General features: G+C 40.1%; 1 protein-coding gene across 2 annotated transcripts in view; it reads left to right on the forward strand.

Annotated features, from left to right (window-relative positions):
• Positions 1-8537, forward strand: part of STARD3NL (STARD3 N-terminal like) — a 50437-nt gene extending 41900 nt beyond the window's left edge. For both annotated transcript variants that reach the window (XM_081244735.1, XM_081244736.1), the window contains exons 7-9: positions 24-119; positions 6751-6826; positions 8051-8537. In XM_081244735.1, the coding sequence (XP_081100861.1) occupies positions 24-119; positions 6751-6809 (155 nt within the window). In that variant the 3' untranslated portion in view covers positions 6810-6826; positions 8051-8537. The remainder of the gene's footprint in view (positions 1-23; positions 120-6750; positions 6827-8050) is intronic.
• The last annotated feature ends 8588 nt before the right edge of the window (positions 8538-17125 follow it).

Below are 17125 nucleotides of genomic sequence, written 5' to 3' on the forward strand. Positions count from 1 at the left end.
TATCTGAATTTCTTCTCTTCCAGGACTGCTGATAGTTCAGGATGCCTCGGAGAGGGCAGCACTGATACCTGGTGGTCTTTCTGATGGTCAGTTTTATTCTCCTCCTGAATCCGAAGCAGGTACAAAATTTGATTATCATTTGCGTCTTTGTCCATCATTCAGGACTTGGTCCCCCTCTCCCCCTCACTACCCCCTCTACTTCTCAATACGCTTAGCAAACATTTAACATACCAGGCATTTAGAATGTGAATATAACTAAGACTAAGACGTGGTCTTGATGTGCGACCTGTGATGAGATGCAGAGATGTGAAAATAAACGTGGTAGAGGGCCTTAGACCTGATGTGTGGCCGGGGGGAGGGTCTCTATGCTCTGTTATCTGTCATCCCCTAACTGACCTTCCTCCACAATCCGCCATGTCTGAGAGTAGCAGCACTGCCTACCCAGTTGCCCAAGTCAGAAACCAGAGCCTCACTGGGGACTCTTCCCCTTACCTGTGGCTCCCGGCCCATCGTTCACCACGCCATCTTGATCCTCTTTGTTTCTGCCTCCTTGATTTCATTTAAATTGCACCACTTATCATATCTGTAGCCTCAGTTCAGCATTTCTCATTTCTTTTTTTTTTGGCCGCGCCGCACGGCATGTAGGATCTTAGCTCCCTGACCAGGACTGGAACTCGCGCCCCCTCCATTGGAAGCACGGAGTCTTAACCACTAGACCGCCAGGGAAGTCCCCAGCATTTCTCATCTCAGTTTCTGCAACAGCCTCCTCCTCAGTTGCCTTCTCCCAACCAGCCACTAGAATGCCATGTTAAATAGAACAATTGCATTGTTCTAAAGGTTCTTCTTAACCACTCTATGAGGTAAAAGTCTCATTATCCCTGTTGTAGAGATGAGCAAGTTGAGACACAGAGAAGTGAGGTAGTTTGTCCAGCATCACACAAAGAGTAAGAAGGTGGAGGATTTGAACCCCAGCTCCAGGTCTAGAGTCCATGATCATAGCTAATATACAGCCTTTCAGTTTTAATGAATATGCAGAATTGATCACATTAGTTCCTTGCTTGAAAGCCTTCAGTGGCGCAAAGGGTTAAGAAAGTCATTGGATCCTTAGCACCTCTGTGTCCACCCTTACCCAGGGATCCAAGCTCTCTTCTCATTATGCTCCTTGTGTGCTGTTCTTAGCTTTCTGAAAATACACTAACACCCTCAAGCCATTGTGCATCTTGCTTGTTCTATCCTTGACATTACCCTCTGCAGTCCTAGTTTCCACTCACACGTGCAGAAGGCTTCTCCCCACTCCCACCCTCCCCCTGGCTCCCAGCACTCCTAGGTAGGGGGTCTTTTGCCTCAGTCTGTAAGATCTCTCCCACAACCCTGTCATCCTGTGTTGACTGCACTGTCTTTGGCAGTGACTTGGCCTGTTTCTATTACTGGGATATAAACTTGGGTTAGAGACTACGTTGTTTTATTCCCCACATTACATTTAGTAAATATTTTAAACACACACACACACACACACACACACACACACACTAGAGTAAAAACAGACTCCAGGCAGAAAGAGCCACGTGAATATCAAAGGCACAACAGGGCTTCCCTGGTGGCGCAGTGGTTGAGAGTCCGCCTGCTGATGCAGGGGACACGGGTTCGTGCCCCGGTCCGGGAAGATCCCACATGCCGCGGAGCGGCTGGGCCCGTGAGCCATGGCCTCTGAGCCTGCGCGTCCGGAGCCTGTGCTCCACAACGGGAGAGACCACAACAGTGAGAGGCCCGCTTACCGCAGAAAAAAAACTGAAAAACAAAGGCACAACAATGGGACATAGGATATTAGGGGAATTCGAAGTAACTTGATATTCTGGACTGTTGGTGTTAAATTTAAAAGCAATGTAAAACACAAAATCATAGAGTTAGATGAAATAAAGATATGAATTAGCAGAAAAGCTATTTCTCAGCCAGCAGAAACTAGAATAAGTATTAAACTTTCATTACCTCATTATAAGGATGATTTCCTTGAGATTTTTGTATGTCACAGGACTCATTCTTCCAGAAAAAAAGTTTGCATTACAGTTCATGCTTTTGTATAACTTTTTTTCTAAGACTAATAAAACTTCTCAGCCCCAATGTATTTTTTTAATTAGAAGTTCAGAACAACAGGATAAAAATGTGAGGAATACCTCAGGCATTTTTCATCCAGCAAGCCATTGGCTTCCTTCTTTGACTTTTACCACCACCTAGTGGCAGTTGGAAGCATTACCATTTCATTGAATTATGAAGCTAAACAAAAACAACCCTGTCAGTGTTCCACTGGGTGGCCGCATTGTATAAGACAAAGCCCAGATTAGTAGTGGGCAGAGGAGTGTTCAAAGTGACTTACTTTATTGTATTATATTTTCATTGTCTGAATGTTCAATTCAGGAAAGAATTAAGATTGAAAACTATTATTGGAATTAATGTGCCTAGAAAAGAAGATTTTACTTTAAAATAAAGCTTTCTTATGAGGTCAGCAGACAAATATTAGATAGTCTTCTAGTAGCAGAAGTTATAAGCTTTTTGCCCTTAAACAGTGCTAATTGGTCCCTATCAATAAGAGAGTGTCTGGGGCCTGCCTTGCCTTTTCTTGTCTTTCTCTAGCACCTAATATAGTGCCTGGCACATAGTAAACTTAGAACTGTTGAAGGAATGAATGACAAGAGAAAGAAATTGGAGGCACCAGAAATTTAAATGTTAGCATTTTTCCTTGTAAAGGAATGGCTTGAATTTTAGGATCACAGAGCGTTGGAAAATTAGCACATTTTAGTGGATGTACTTTTAAAGGATATAAAGGTGGTTTGTTTTACAGATTTGCTTGTTGGTTTAGCCATATCCTGTTTGCCTGTGTATTAAATGGAAAGAATGAGGAAGCAGAGTCCTTTCTCAGATGATTGGGTTGAGGTTGTTATGTGCTCAGACAATTTAAATGAACCAGTTGTGATGCTGGAGAAAAGGTAATTTGTCACCTCTTGAATCACTGAAAGACTGACTTAAAATGAAGAATAGCTCATTGCATACTATCATCCGTGCCAAACAAATCTAGATGAAGGCATTGAAATTTTTGTGAGTGTGTGTGCCTTCTAAAATGGGTGTGGCCACACCGCACAAGGATCTGTGGGCAAGGATGTTCAGTGCAGTATTGTTTATAAAGTAAAACAGAGCAAAATGAAACCCAAGCCTGGGAACACCTAAAAGAGGCAAAACATTTAAATAACGTATGGTGCATCCTTATCATAAATCCTATGAGGCTGTTAAAAGGAGGCTGAGGTTCGTAAATTAATATGAAAAGATGTCTACTATATATTAAGTTAAAAAAAGGCAACTTGTAGAAGAGTATGTACACTATGAGTCTATTTGTGTTAAACATGTGTATATATATACACTGCAAAATGTGGTTTTATTAGTACATTTGAAAAAAAACTAGTTAGTAAAATAAACTGCCTGAGGTCTAAAAAAATAAATAAATAGAAGTCACTAAAATAAAATGGAATTTAACATTGAAATACTAGTTTACCTTTATAAATTATGGGCCATTTTTGTATGTTAGATAAGTTTTCTGGAGTTTTTGAAACATCTTTTTTTTTTGAATTTTATTTTATTTATTTTTTTGTACAGCAGCAGGTCCTTATTAGTCATCAGTTTTATGCACATCAGTGTATATATGTCAATCCCAATCTCCCAATTCATCACACCACCACCACCACCCCCACCCCGCCACTTACCCCGCTTGGTGTCCATACGTTTGTTCTCTTCCTCTGTGTCTCAATTTCTGCCCTGCAAACCGGTTCATCTGTACCATTTTTCTAGGTTCCACGTATATGCGTTAATACACGATATTTGGTTTTCTCTTTCTGACTTACTTCACTCTGTATGACAGTCTCTAGATCCATCCACGTCTCTACAAATGACCCAATTTCGTTCCTTTTTATGGCTGAGTAAGGCATTGAAATTTGAATTTGACACCATGCATGCTGGTGTGGGCTAAGTCTGCGAAATTATGTCCCCTATGGTGTGTGGCTGTGTCTTTTCAGTTGTTGTTGTTTTTAATTCTTTTATTTTTAAGCCTGGCTTCCTAGGGGTCACCCCTGTGTCTACATAGCTTAGTGGTAGCCAATGATTAGACAGCCTTTGTGGTCAGTCACCTTGATTAAGACTTTCATCCTCGGCCAAATGGATATTTATATGTATTGGATAGCACATTCAAATTTCAGGTCTTTTTGAGTCTTCTTCAAAAAGCTTTTTCAGCTTTTTGAGTCTTCTTTTGCTGAATATTTTCACACGTCCTCTGCATATGCTCACAGCCTCATGGTTTTTAGGCTATAGCATGGGTTCTCTTGGGTTTCCGTTGTGTATGCACACAGCTTTAGCCAAGCATATGCTTGCTGCAGCCATGACCATCACCTCAAACCAGCAGAGGCTCTGGCCCCTGTGCTCACATACCACTAAGTCTGTCATTTCACCATTGCATCACTTCTCACCCCAGATTAAATGAGCTCCTTCAACCATGTAAGTTTGCCGTCAGTCCTTACGGCCTGCCATACTCTAGAAGAACCTTCATGCAATGGAGCTGGGTGATGGCAGGTGGGGGAAGAAGCGGGGGCAGCTAAAGGAAAGAGAAACATGGTCGTTCCCGCAATTCTGCAGCGTTTCAAGCACTTCTCACATAGTTGTAAGCCTTCGGTCATTTCCCCAAAACTGAACTTGCTGTCTGGTTCATCTAGTCCAGTTTTAGAGTTGCTTTTCAAGGAGAAGATTTGTTGAACTCCTTATTCGACAATAGCCAGAACACCTTGCTAGCATTCACTTTTAAATTATGGAAAGCATGTGCATTATTATGTCTTAATTTTAAGTTTGGCTTTATTTAGGACTCCCAAATAGTTCCAAGCCACGTCAGCTCCTTGTGGCTTGAGTGCCGTTACCCTGACAGGTGGAAAGTGAGCCCGGAAACAGGAAGGCTCGGTATGACCACTTTCCTTAGACTCCTTTCAAAGTGACATGGCAGTTAAACCACTCCAGTGTCTCTAAGATTTCCAACAGTTTAATAAGCTGGGAAGTGAAGCCTCCCAACCACTATATCTTTATGTATTTGTTTTACCACAAACTTAACCTGAACGACATGACATTTATGAGGTTGAGGTGTGGGACTCAAAACTTTTCTTAAGATTCTCAGGTATTCATTCTTCTGTACCAGATTTGTTCTTGGCTATAATCCAGGCAGAAGTTCTCGAAGAAAAAAGTGCCCTTTTAAAAAACTTTTTATTGGGGTATACTTGATTTACAGTGTTGTGTTAGTTTCAGGTGTACAACAAAGTGAATCAGTTATACATATGCATATATCCACTCTTTTTTTAGATTCTTTCCCTGTATAGGTCATTACAGAGTATTGAGTAGAGTTCCCTGTGCTATACAGTAGGTCCTTATTAGTTATCTATTTTATATATAGTAGTAGTGTAGATGTCCATCCCAATCTCCCAATTCAACCCTCTCCCCCCACTTTCCTTCCGGTGAAAGTGCCCTTTTTGAAGTGTATTATCTGATAAGAGTGAGGCTGGCTGCTTTTGCAGGTGAGTAGGTAACATTCTAACCTGTTCCCTTGGTCTCCTCACCACTCTCTTTAGTTCCCTGATTATGAGAGGAATGCATAATTGTTATAAAAATGTGTGAAAAGAACAAAAACGAACGATAACGCTCCTTCAAACTATTCAGCAGCATTAGGATTGACAGTTTAGTTTGTTTCCTTCTACTTTTGTGTAATTTACATAATTGTTGGCCGTACTGTCTGTGTTATTTATACCCTGTTTTAAAAATTATAAAGTCACTTTAAGTTTATTGTAGAAATTTTGGAATATCCAGAAATGTACATAAGTCACCTGGTCATTTATTTCTAGTCTTACTGATTTGTACAAGTATATCAAGTTTTTTAAATGTTTATCAAATATGATCTTACACTATATTTCTCATTACATATTTGCCTTTACTTTATAGCATGTGCATTTCCCATGTTGTTATATACTGTAAAAACACAGTTTTTAAGTGGATGGAAGATATTTCATGGAAATATAATAATTACTTAACTTTCTTCTACTCTCAGACATTAGATTTTTCTTCTCATTTTTAGAGGGGAAGTCTTCATAATGGAAAAAAGTGTTATTTCCTCAGGGAGGTATCCTAAGGATATCATCCCAGAGTGGAATGACTGGGTCACATTCAAGAATAATAACAGGCTCACGCAACATTGACCCAGAATGGTTGTAACCGTGGTCGCTGGCAACAGCGCACAGTGGTGACCATCAGCTTTGCCTCTACATTAGAATCCCTCACTGCTCTCTCACTCACTGAATACAGCTATTTTTCAAAATGTGTAGATTAAATTTATTAACACCCAAAGATACTTGCACTTGAAAAACAGGTAAGCTTTTCAGCAAAGAAGCAGAAGAGGAGGAGCAGTGCATAATAGTTCTTGGTCCATATGAATATTTTTAGAACATACGTGAAATCCATTTTGACAGATCGGTGCTTGCGATAGGTCCTATTTGAAAGGTTTTCCTCCTACAAGATATAAAGTAAAACTATTCTACAGTTTTGTTAACTTGAATCTCTGTGGCTTAAACATATGTATCCCTCATTTAAAATTTTATGTTCATAGATTATAATTTTAAAGAAATCATTTGTTACTGTAATTGAATGCAGTACTTTTTCTCTTTCCCCTTCCCTACCATCTAGGATCTGAAAATGAAGCTGAAGAAAAGCAGGACAGTGAAAAACCACTTTTAGAACTATGAGTAAGACTTTTATTAAAGTAAGTCTTCGAAAATGAAACTGTAATAATGAAGTGGTTAAATACGGAGCCTTTCTTTGAGTAGATTCAAAGTAAAATTCAAAGAATATGTGTGTGATTATACATCATATTTCTCCTAAGTATGTGAATTTGTCAGGCACGTTTTATGATGTAAAATCTCTAAACCTTTGCTAGGTATAAATCTGCGAAGGATGAGAAATACCTCAGAGTCCCAAATTTCTAAATAAGGATGACTTAGTTCCTTTCTGTTCATGTAGCCAGAATGTCTCCGTGTCAGACTTTGTTTAATTACAAACCCTAACTTCTGAGGGCGGCGAGGGCAGCAGTCCTGGGAGGCTGGTACTGTCATTGTCTCCATGTACCCGGAGGCGGGTGAGACTGAGGGTGAGTGACTGGTCCAAGGTCGCACAGCGGGCAGGGGCACAGCCGGGACTCAGGCATTCCGTGTGGTACCAGGATCCGCTCTGGTCCCGCACCGGATGGACGTCTCTGGAGGGTTCTGGAGCTTCTGAGATGACACATGTGGTCCAGTCACAGCAGTCGGGCCCAGTGTACCTCCAGGTCAGGGCACGTTGTTCATTCCCTTCAAATCATCAAAGGAAACATTTCAACCTCAGAAATACAAGCAAATAAACATACAGGCAATTGTAGAAGCAGCTACCCTGCTTAGTTATTTAACCACAGAAGGGAAAAGAGAGTAGATCTTAAAAGTTCCCATCACACAAAAAAATAATAATCTGTAACTAGGTATAGTGAGGGATGTTAAGAGACTTACTGTGATGATTTCACAATGTATACAAATATAGAATCGTTAGGTAGTACAACTTAAACTAATAAAATGTTATATGTCAATTATATCTCAACTTAAAAAAATAATGAAATAAAATTTAAAATTTTATTAAAAAAAAATAAAAGGCAGCCAGAGGCAGCCAGAGTCACAGCAAACGGAGGCCCCGCCCTGCATCAGTCGTACCCAACACGCTCCGGCCCCTTTTTCTACAATAGTGTTCAGACATAGGACAAAAATATGAGCATGTGAATAAGGACGTCCTTTTCTAAAATGCTTTAAAATAAATTCTTGGGTGGCCTCACCCATGGTCTTTCAAGTGTCTGTAACACAGCCTATCTTTAGTATGTAGACTTTGTTGTAAATACATAGAGCAAAATGTAGCATTTTGCCTTTTCACAAATATCAAATATTTCTGTGTTCTCTCTTTTTCTAAGTGTGAAAAACCTTCACTGAACGTCACCAGAGGGAAAAAAGGACTGAAACTGGGGGTCTCCCTTTTGAAGGTTGAAATGGTGACATCCACTGCTGACATTACTGAATGGCTAATAGAGAATTTATTGATTGTAATACCTCACAGACATGGTACCATCTCCACATGCATTTAATCACCTGCCTGTGGCTGGTAAGATAATGTCATGATCCATCCTGTATTCATTGAGACTTGAGTCTGATCTGTCAAAGAATAGTTGCAGAAAGTCTTGTGCTGTGTTCCTGATCAAAAGACTTCTTAATATATTGGAATAACACTTTTTTAGTATGCAAAATATCTTTTTATTTTGACTTGCAGAATGGAATTTTTTTGTTTCATGTGTTGGATTTCTTTTGTCTTTCTTTTTTAACTCCCTACATTTCCCTTGTGTTTTTTTAACTCATGCACATGCACTATTTGTACAATTTTAAAAGGTAATAAAATCTAACATATCAAAATGATCAGTTTTATTTTTCCTGTTTTGCATCATGTATTTGGCCTAAAGTGTTGGAATTACAAACGGGGAACATGAGGGATTGTGAATACATATAAAAAGTCACCAGAAATAGAATCGTTCTCTCAGAAGTATGATCTAAAATAGTCTGAATACTCTTCTTTGAACCCACTCTATGAAATCATTTTCCCTTGTGTTTAGCTAGTTTGAATTCAAATGAGCTCAATTATACTGTGAGCTATTTTTGTTAAACAGGAATATTCAATGCAATGCTTCATGGGAAGGCAGCATGTCTATCAGTTTTCTTTCATTATTCATTGTGTCATTCAAGAAATACTCAACTGTGTATGATGGAAATGGTGCTGGTTTGGATGGAAACTGACCATTTATGCAGATCAAATCAACTCCATCCGTGCTTGGTCTAAGAATGGGCCACAGGACCGAAGTGCAGCTGGAGGCTCCCTGGGAGGCTGGGGCCTAACCAGGGGGAGCTTCTTCCATGGAGAAAGGGGGAGGGAGAGCTCCAGGGTCTGGCTTTGGACTAAAGCCTCAAGAATTCAGTGGTGTCCTCACAATGAGAACATCCTATCTCGGGAGTGGACCCCCATCTACACCATGACCACTGATGTGACCTGTGTGCCTTTAAGCTGAGAAGGAGCTCTCCCCAACACACTGGGTTGGACCAGTAGAATGTGGCCAGTCCTCCTAGGTGAGCAAGGCCTCCCCAGATGTTGGCTGTCAGAGCAGAGACCAGAAAGAATGACGGATGTGACTTGAATGTGCTGTATGGTCAGACTTTGAGAGCTAAAGCATTGAGCTCAGCCAGAGAGTCGTGCTTCCCTCTGGGACTGGACGGATGGAGTCCAGGGCTTGGACCCCTGCTGGGTGGGGTGGAGGTGGGACACCTGCTCTTCATGCTTACATTGCTGAGCAGCCCTCGGCTCGTTCACCCATCACACTCTTATCTGATGTTAGTGCTTCTATGAAGCCTTGCTCAGGATGACTCTGAAGTCATTTTGTCCTATTAGGGGGACTTAGGTGACTCAGTATATGACACTCAACTACATGGGTGAGATCAGGGCCTCCATATCTCTGTTCTTGTGAGGGAAAAAGCACATCACATCTGTCCATGCAGCTGGGTTTGGGGATCGAGTCTTATGTCACCCTGTCTACACTGAGAAAATGAAACCAAGAAGTACCAGCCTCAATAAATCACAGATCATGGAAGAGCATGGGTAGTTGGTGGAATGTCAGGCATTATCTTAGTGCTGCAAGGAGTCCTGTCTGCTCTTTCCTCCAGGACAGAGTCCTGAGCGTGGACGGAGGAGCAGCATCTGAATAATCTGAGTGTAAGTTTCCCAACTCCCATAGGAGCTAATTGGAGGAACTGTATACAGAAATAATGGGGAACCCTAAGCCACAGCCTAGAGTATGTTTGATAGCAGTTACGTTCCTGTGTAGAGGGATGTTTTCTTTCCATTAGCTGTGACCCTTTGAAAGTGAGCAAAGTTGGTTGTGGTTTAACTGTTCTTATTTCCTTGTGACACCCCATCTACCCCTTGCACAGTCCCAACCAGCAGGGGCCGGTTTGACTTTGAGCATTTTCCACGAATCAACCACATTCAACAGAGCACACGAACAAAAGAAGCCTGAGAAAATGAAACACCACCAGCCACACCAGCGCCCTCCTGCCACTCACACTGTCACCCTCACCACCACCGCCCTCCCGTCTCCACACCTCCCAGGCCAGGGCAGCCCAGGGCGAGTTGGGAAAGGAAGTTGCTGAGAAGTTGGAAACCACAGGAGGCACTGCCCAGCAGGGCCCTGGCGGTGAAATCAGCTGCACAAAACTTTCAGAGATTTGCAATTTTTCCATCTTGCCTTTCTATGCTTTCCCAATGTAGAAATAGTTTCCAATCTCCAAGAGGAGGGCCAGGTACTTGGGCTGAAGAGATCTGCTCAAATATCTAATTTAGATAGTCTCAACCAAGGAGACTATCTAAATTAGATTTCATCTTTCTTGTATCTGGTTGCTCTTATTTTGTTTCCAAATGGGAACCTCTATTTGGTTTTCAAAAGAACTAGTTTCACAGAAGCTGAAGTGAATTGTAAACACAGAAACAAACAAAACAACAGCTTCCCAATTTTAAAGGAGACAATGTTTCAATTCTAATACATAAAAGGGATTTTTACTTTAAAAGGATTAGAGAAAATAGAAAAATATACAATCACTTATTTTTTCACCCACCTACCATGCAGTGAACATTTTGTTTTGTGTGTGCCTGTAGAAATACACAGACACACATATAAATGAGCATCATACTTGTTACTATTACCACTCAATAGAAAAAAGTGATCAAAGGACTGAACAAACATTGCACAGGAAAGGAAATACGAAGAGACTTTATATAAAGAGATGCTTATCCTCACTCACGGAAAGAGAAAAACAAATTAAAACCACAATGAGATAGATGAGATACTGTTTTTCACCTGTCAGATCAGCAGAATCCTACCTTTGACAGCCCTCTCCCAGCATTCCCCTACATTGTGGTACAGATGCAGGATGGTGCTGTGTCCATCATAGGCAAGTTGGCCATAGCTGTCAAAATGACCAATATGCACGGTCAAAATGACATAAAACACTATTATAATTTCAGCATCTTTTGTAATAGCAAAAGAGTGGAAGTAAGCCAATGACATATCACAGGGGAACTGATTTTTGTAAAGTGTTGTAATTCACCAGGGAAATATCACACAGCTGTCCATGTGCCCCCAGAGACTGACATGAAAAGAGCTCTAGGTTGTGTAAGTGAGAAGAGAGGTGCAGAATAATGTATATTGTTTACTACCTTTGTGTATGAAGCAGGAAATTAGAATATGTATCCACACATATACATATATGTTTCATTTATTTAGTTATTTATTTATTTATTTTGTATGTTCATTCGAATTTGCTAAATAAAAACTGGAAGTATGCAGAGGAAACAGAAGTGTGACCTGTAAGAGGTAGGGACACAGATACAGTGGTTGAAGCAAGGTTTCTTAATGCAATTTCTAGAGTGTTTTTTGATTGATTTGGAACCATGAGGTGGTATAATCTAACAATTTTACTGGAGTTTGCTAAGCATATTAGTTTTTCAACAACACTTCCTGACTAATTCTCCATTTCTTTAAATAATGTACATTTTTTTGGAAGATGCATAGTAGTCTGTCATATGATGTCCTTTAGTTTATTTCTGTAGTTTCTAATTGGGCATTTGAGTTACTTTGGGCTACTGTAAGTGGTGCTACATTTGATGGACATCTGGGCACATAAATCTCAGTACATACATTTTGTTTCCTTAGGAAATTGATGCGTGGATGGTAAGATCACTTTCCAGGTGAAGCACGTTGTACACTTGTGTAATGGGCTCTGCGATGACTCCTTGCTGCCTGAGATCTGAGCTGGCAGTACCGGGACTGTTTCAGTCACTTGCTGCCTCAACCCGGCTGCACATTAGAATTACTGAAGGAGGCTTTTTAAAGTCTGATGCCTGGGCTGTTACGAAGTCTGAGCCTCAGTGATTCTTCCTTTCCTCCCTCCCTCCCTCTCCCCCCACCCCGCCTCCTTCCCTCCCTCTCTTCCTTCCATTTATTTTGAGTTATAATTAACATTCCATGGGTTCCCAAGAACACAGCAACTGTTATAATGGATAAAGCAGTAGGGCTTAAGTCATGCAGACCTGGCCCATGCGAACTATGGCACTGCTCTGTATTAACTTGGGGTATATTTCTTTGTTCCTCTGGGGCCTGGTGTTCTCATCAGTGAAATGAGTGTCATACCTGATCTGTGTTTTAGTGAGAGCATCAAACATGAAGCAGGCTAACTGCCCAGCAGAATTCCTGATGCTCAGTAAGTGGTAGGTACTTGCTATTATTCAAAGAAAACAAAAGAAAACAAACATACAAAAAGTAGCCTAAGAGACCATTACAGAGACCATGCACTTACCCAGACTAGTTTTCATGGCTAACAGAAATGTTGAATTTCTAGCTTTTTGGCTAGATTACACCAGCTTGGTGTAGTATTTCTAGTTATCTCTTTTTACTCAGAATTTCTAATTGACAATTATATATGACTTTGAATAAATAAGGTGGGAAATCCTGTATTACTTAATCATGGCCTGCTAGATTGACAGGAAGCCTTCAAAAACTGAAGTCTATGAGGGAAAGAATTCCAAAACAGTAAAGAGAATTCATAATGGGAAAAACTTTGAGAATTGCTGCCTTGAAGTTTCCCTTTTGTATACTTGAGAAGTGTATGATGTACTCTAGTTTTATAAAAACAACTGACACGTGAGAGTTATAATGTGGAATTGTATCCATCTTTGCCTAAGTTTTCCATTTCGCACCTGCAGATGCAGCCGGCTGTTGTGGTATATATTTTATCCAGTCACAGAGGTTCTATCAGTGGTTGGCAAGTCAGTGTATAAAAGTCTTCCCGGCATGAAAAATTGGGGGGCAGGTTGGCCTCTGACCCTTTAATTGCACGCACAGCCTAGGAGCAAGGAGAGGAAACGTGGACAAGGAAGGAAATTTTCCTGTTTTAACCGAAAGTAAATGTAACCTGTTTCTATAATAGCAGCAACTAATGTAGAAGGTAAGAGCAGAGCTCCAGTAGCCAGGCTGCTTAGGTTCAAATCCCACGTCTGTTTCTTATTAGCTGTTTCACTCTAGGGACCCTTCTTAACCTTCTCTGCCTCAGTTTCTCCATCTATAGAACAGCGATAATTGCACGTGTCTTGTGAGAGTTAAATAAGTTAACAGGCACTTAGACCAGTACCAGAAAGCCTTTGCTATTATTACTTCATTGGGTTATTAATCATTGAATTTGTAAATTGCCATAGAAATCTGAAGTGACTTAATTTGAACACTTTCTTCTAAAGATGGGTAAAATTAGGCAACGTGACATGGTCAAGGAGAAATGACGCAGCTGGTTATAACAGACCAGGAAGTGGAGGCTCTAACGATGGGATGTGAAGTAGAACCTCTGGTCCAGGGTTCCTCCCCCAATACCACATTGCAGCTGTGCTGTAGTGGAAAAGGACTGGACCAAAACGATGTATGCCTTCCTCCCACCTCAGAAATGCTCCTGGACATATAAGAGGCTTCCACAGGGAGATTCTGAGGACCTCAGGGCCCGTTGAGTCTAGGGGAGGAGCTGTGGTGTCAGGATGCTCAGAGCACCATCCAGTGTCCTGCTCTGCCTGAGAATCTCAGTCCAATTCATTACACCCCCCCAAAAGAGCAGTTACAAATCTAGACACACTCACAGAGTAAGGCAGGATTTCCATGATGTGAACAATAAAGGGAACAGCTATGGTGATTCCAGAGTATGTACATGAGGAGAAGACAGGTGCACCCACAAGTCCTTTAGAAAATTCTCACTGACTCCTTGAAAGATGTCTTTAGTCAAGAAGCAGTGCATGTTTCATTTTGCTGTGGCTTGTTCTGTTTTTGTTTTTCCCGGTAGAAAGTGAGTCAAGGAAAAGCCATAAGATCCTAGGAAACAAAATATGAGCTCTGAGTTCAGAGAGCCCTGGCTGTATCTGACTATTACTTACAAAATAGTGACCAGGAGCAGAATACTTAATCTCTCCAATCTGTAAACTGTGGCTATAACTGCACCCTCCCCCAAGGGCTCTTAGACGATGAACGGGATTCCTGGGGAATTGTTAAAACTGAGTCCCTGATCCATCCACACCCACCCTGTCTGTAGGGAAATAAGATTAGAGATGATCCTTGGTGTGTCTGCGTGTGTATGTGTGGAATCTACTGTTTTTACAGTAGAGCTACTGACAGTAGATGCTGATGTTGTCGAGGATGTGCATGGACCAAACATTATTAACTCATCTAATCCTCACGCTCCAGGAGACAAGGTGCTGTAACTTCATTACACACATGAGGAAATGACAGCCCAGAGTTCAGATCGCTGCCTGAGATCACACAGAAATGTACTAATAAAGACCCCGGGCTCTGTCACTTGAATTCATCAACCAGGTCAGAAAAAAAATTCCTCCTCCAACTCCAGTCAATACTTATTAGTAAAAGAATGTAGGATGGCTTTGTAGTTAAGTATTATTTTCAAAGCAATGAATTGTGTGGCTCTACATTAAGAATTTAATTACACTTTACATCTGTACTTGTAAGAGTTGCCAGATTTCTCTTGGCAAACCAGCAACCACATTAGCACTTAACCTTTTCTTAAAGGAAAGGAAATGTACTTAGAAGTGACTAGGATTCCAAAATGTTAGTTAGAATCAGCAGGGAATTAAATTTGTATATGCTCTTTATGTGACAACCTACTGCTGAATTGCTGAAGAGCTGAATCAGCTTGCTACCCATTGGTAGCTTTTAGAAGTTTCTCTCTTTAGGGCTTTTCCACCATGAATCACTAGAGAAAGCCCCTGTCCTGTTGTCCCAGTATTGTGACAGGAGAAAGCCCCTCAGAAGCATCAGGAGGCATAAAACAAGAAAGTTGTGCATGGTGTGAGGTAAGGATACGGTTTCATTTTGTCTTCCTTATGGATAACCAATTGCCTCAGCAGCATTCAGTGACTAATTGATCCTTTCCCCACTGATTTCCTCCATTGCCATCCCTGTTTTGTATAGGTGTTTATATGAATTGATCTCCATTCTCTTCACTTTTTTCTCCCTGTTTATCCTTGTACCATACCACTCTGTCTAAATTATGTAGTTCTATAATAAATCTTGATACACTGAAGGGCCATTCACCACCCCACGCATACTCACCTTATTTATATTCTTCAGGAGTCGCTTGGCTATTTTTGGCCCCTTTGTCTTCCATATAAAATTTAGAAACAGCTTGTAAAATTCCACAAAATATGTTTTGTGTTTTCATTGGACGTGTACAGGATCTGCAGATAATTTTGGAGAGATCTGATATCTTAAAATCATTAAATATGCCCTTCCCAAAACATGGTATTTCTTTACTTATTTCATTCTTCTTTAATGTCTTTCACTAAAATTCTATAATTTTCTTCAAAAGGTTCCACATTAAATTTAGACTTAATTCTAGATGTTGTAGATAGGTCAAAGACTTAGATAGATAGAGAGATGATAGATAGATAGATACATAGATACATAGATGCTAGTTAGATAAAAAGAATTACTATAAGTCACCTTTTTGAATTTCATTTTCTATTTTCTGCAAATATGTATAAATGCAAATTACTTCTATATATCAATTTGATATCCAACATCTTTGTTAAGCTCTTATTAATTCTAATCATTTCCTATTGTTTACTTTGGAATTTCTTGTAAACAATCATATGATCTATGGATAGTGAATAGTGATAGATTTGGTTCTTCCTTTCCAACTTTTATGTCATTTATTTACTTTTCTTCTGTTATAATACTTGCCCAGCTGATTTTGCTTAGTATTTGCCTAGTAGATCTTTTTCCACCCAAATGCCTTTACATTTTGATTGTCATATACAAGCAATATATTGTTGGATTCTGTTTTTTATATAATCTATTTTATTTTTGAAATGCTTACTGAGTTATTTGGATTCATTATTACTAGGTTATTTTGTGATTTATGTTTTTTCTTTCTGTTTTCTTACCTTTTTTTTTTTTAATTAATTAATTTATTTTTGCTGTGTTGGGTCTTCGCCTCTGTGCGAGGGCTTTCTCTAGTTGTGGCAAGCAGGGGCCACTCTTCATTGCGGTGCGCGGGCCTCTCACTATCGCAGCCTTTTTCTTGTTGCGGAGCACAGGCTCCAGACGTGCAGGCTCAGTAGTTGTGGCTCACGGGCCTAGTTGCTCCGCAGCATGTGGGATCCTCCCAGACCAGGGCTCGAACCCGTGTCCCCTGCATTAGCAGGCAGATTCTCAACCACTGCGCCACCAGGGAAGCCCTTCTTACCTTTTTTATTATTAATTTTCCCCATTCTATTTTTTTCCTCCCTTGCTTTTTCTCTTTAGTGGTTGCCCTAAAGAGCTTCAATAAGGGAATTTAACTCAACACAATGTAAAGTTAAATCAATATAAAAGCAAAGGCTTAGAACAGATCATTTCTCTCTTGATTATAATTGAGATATTATTTTCCTTTATATAGTAATTGTTTATTTAGATTAACATGCATGCCATATTTTTGGCTTATAATTTCTTGCATCTCAGGTGCTTCCATTTGAGATCACTTTTTCTTTCTTTTTTTTTTTTGAAATACTTATCTTAGAAATTCCTTAATCTATAAGTTAATATATTTTCCTTTGTCCTGGAGACGTAGGCTTAGAGGATAATGAATTTTAAGTTGACAACAGTTCTCTCACAGAAAGTTGAAGCTATTGTTTAATTATCTTCTGTTTTATATTGTTGCTGTCAAGAGGTCAGGTTTTAATCTTACTTTTGCCATTTGTAAGCAATTTCTCTTTTTTCTCTGGCTGCTTTTAAAATAATGTTTTTGTCTTTGGTCCTACAGTTTTACAGCAGCTTGGCTAAGTATATCTTGCTTTTTATTTATCCTGTTTGCGATTGATTAGACTTCCTGAAACTGAGGATTCATGCCATACAACAATTCTGGAAAAT

This window comes from Mesoplodon bidens (assembly GCF_964165515.1).
Source record: "Mesoplodon bidens genome assembly, chromosome: 9".
Classification (NCBI taxonomy): Eukaryota; Metazoa; Chordata; class Mammalia; order Artiodactyla; family Ziphiidae; genus Mesoplodon; species Mesoplodon bidens.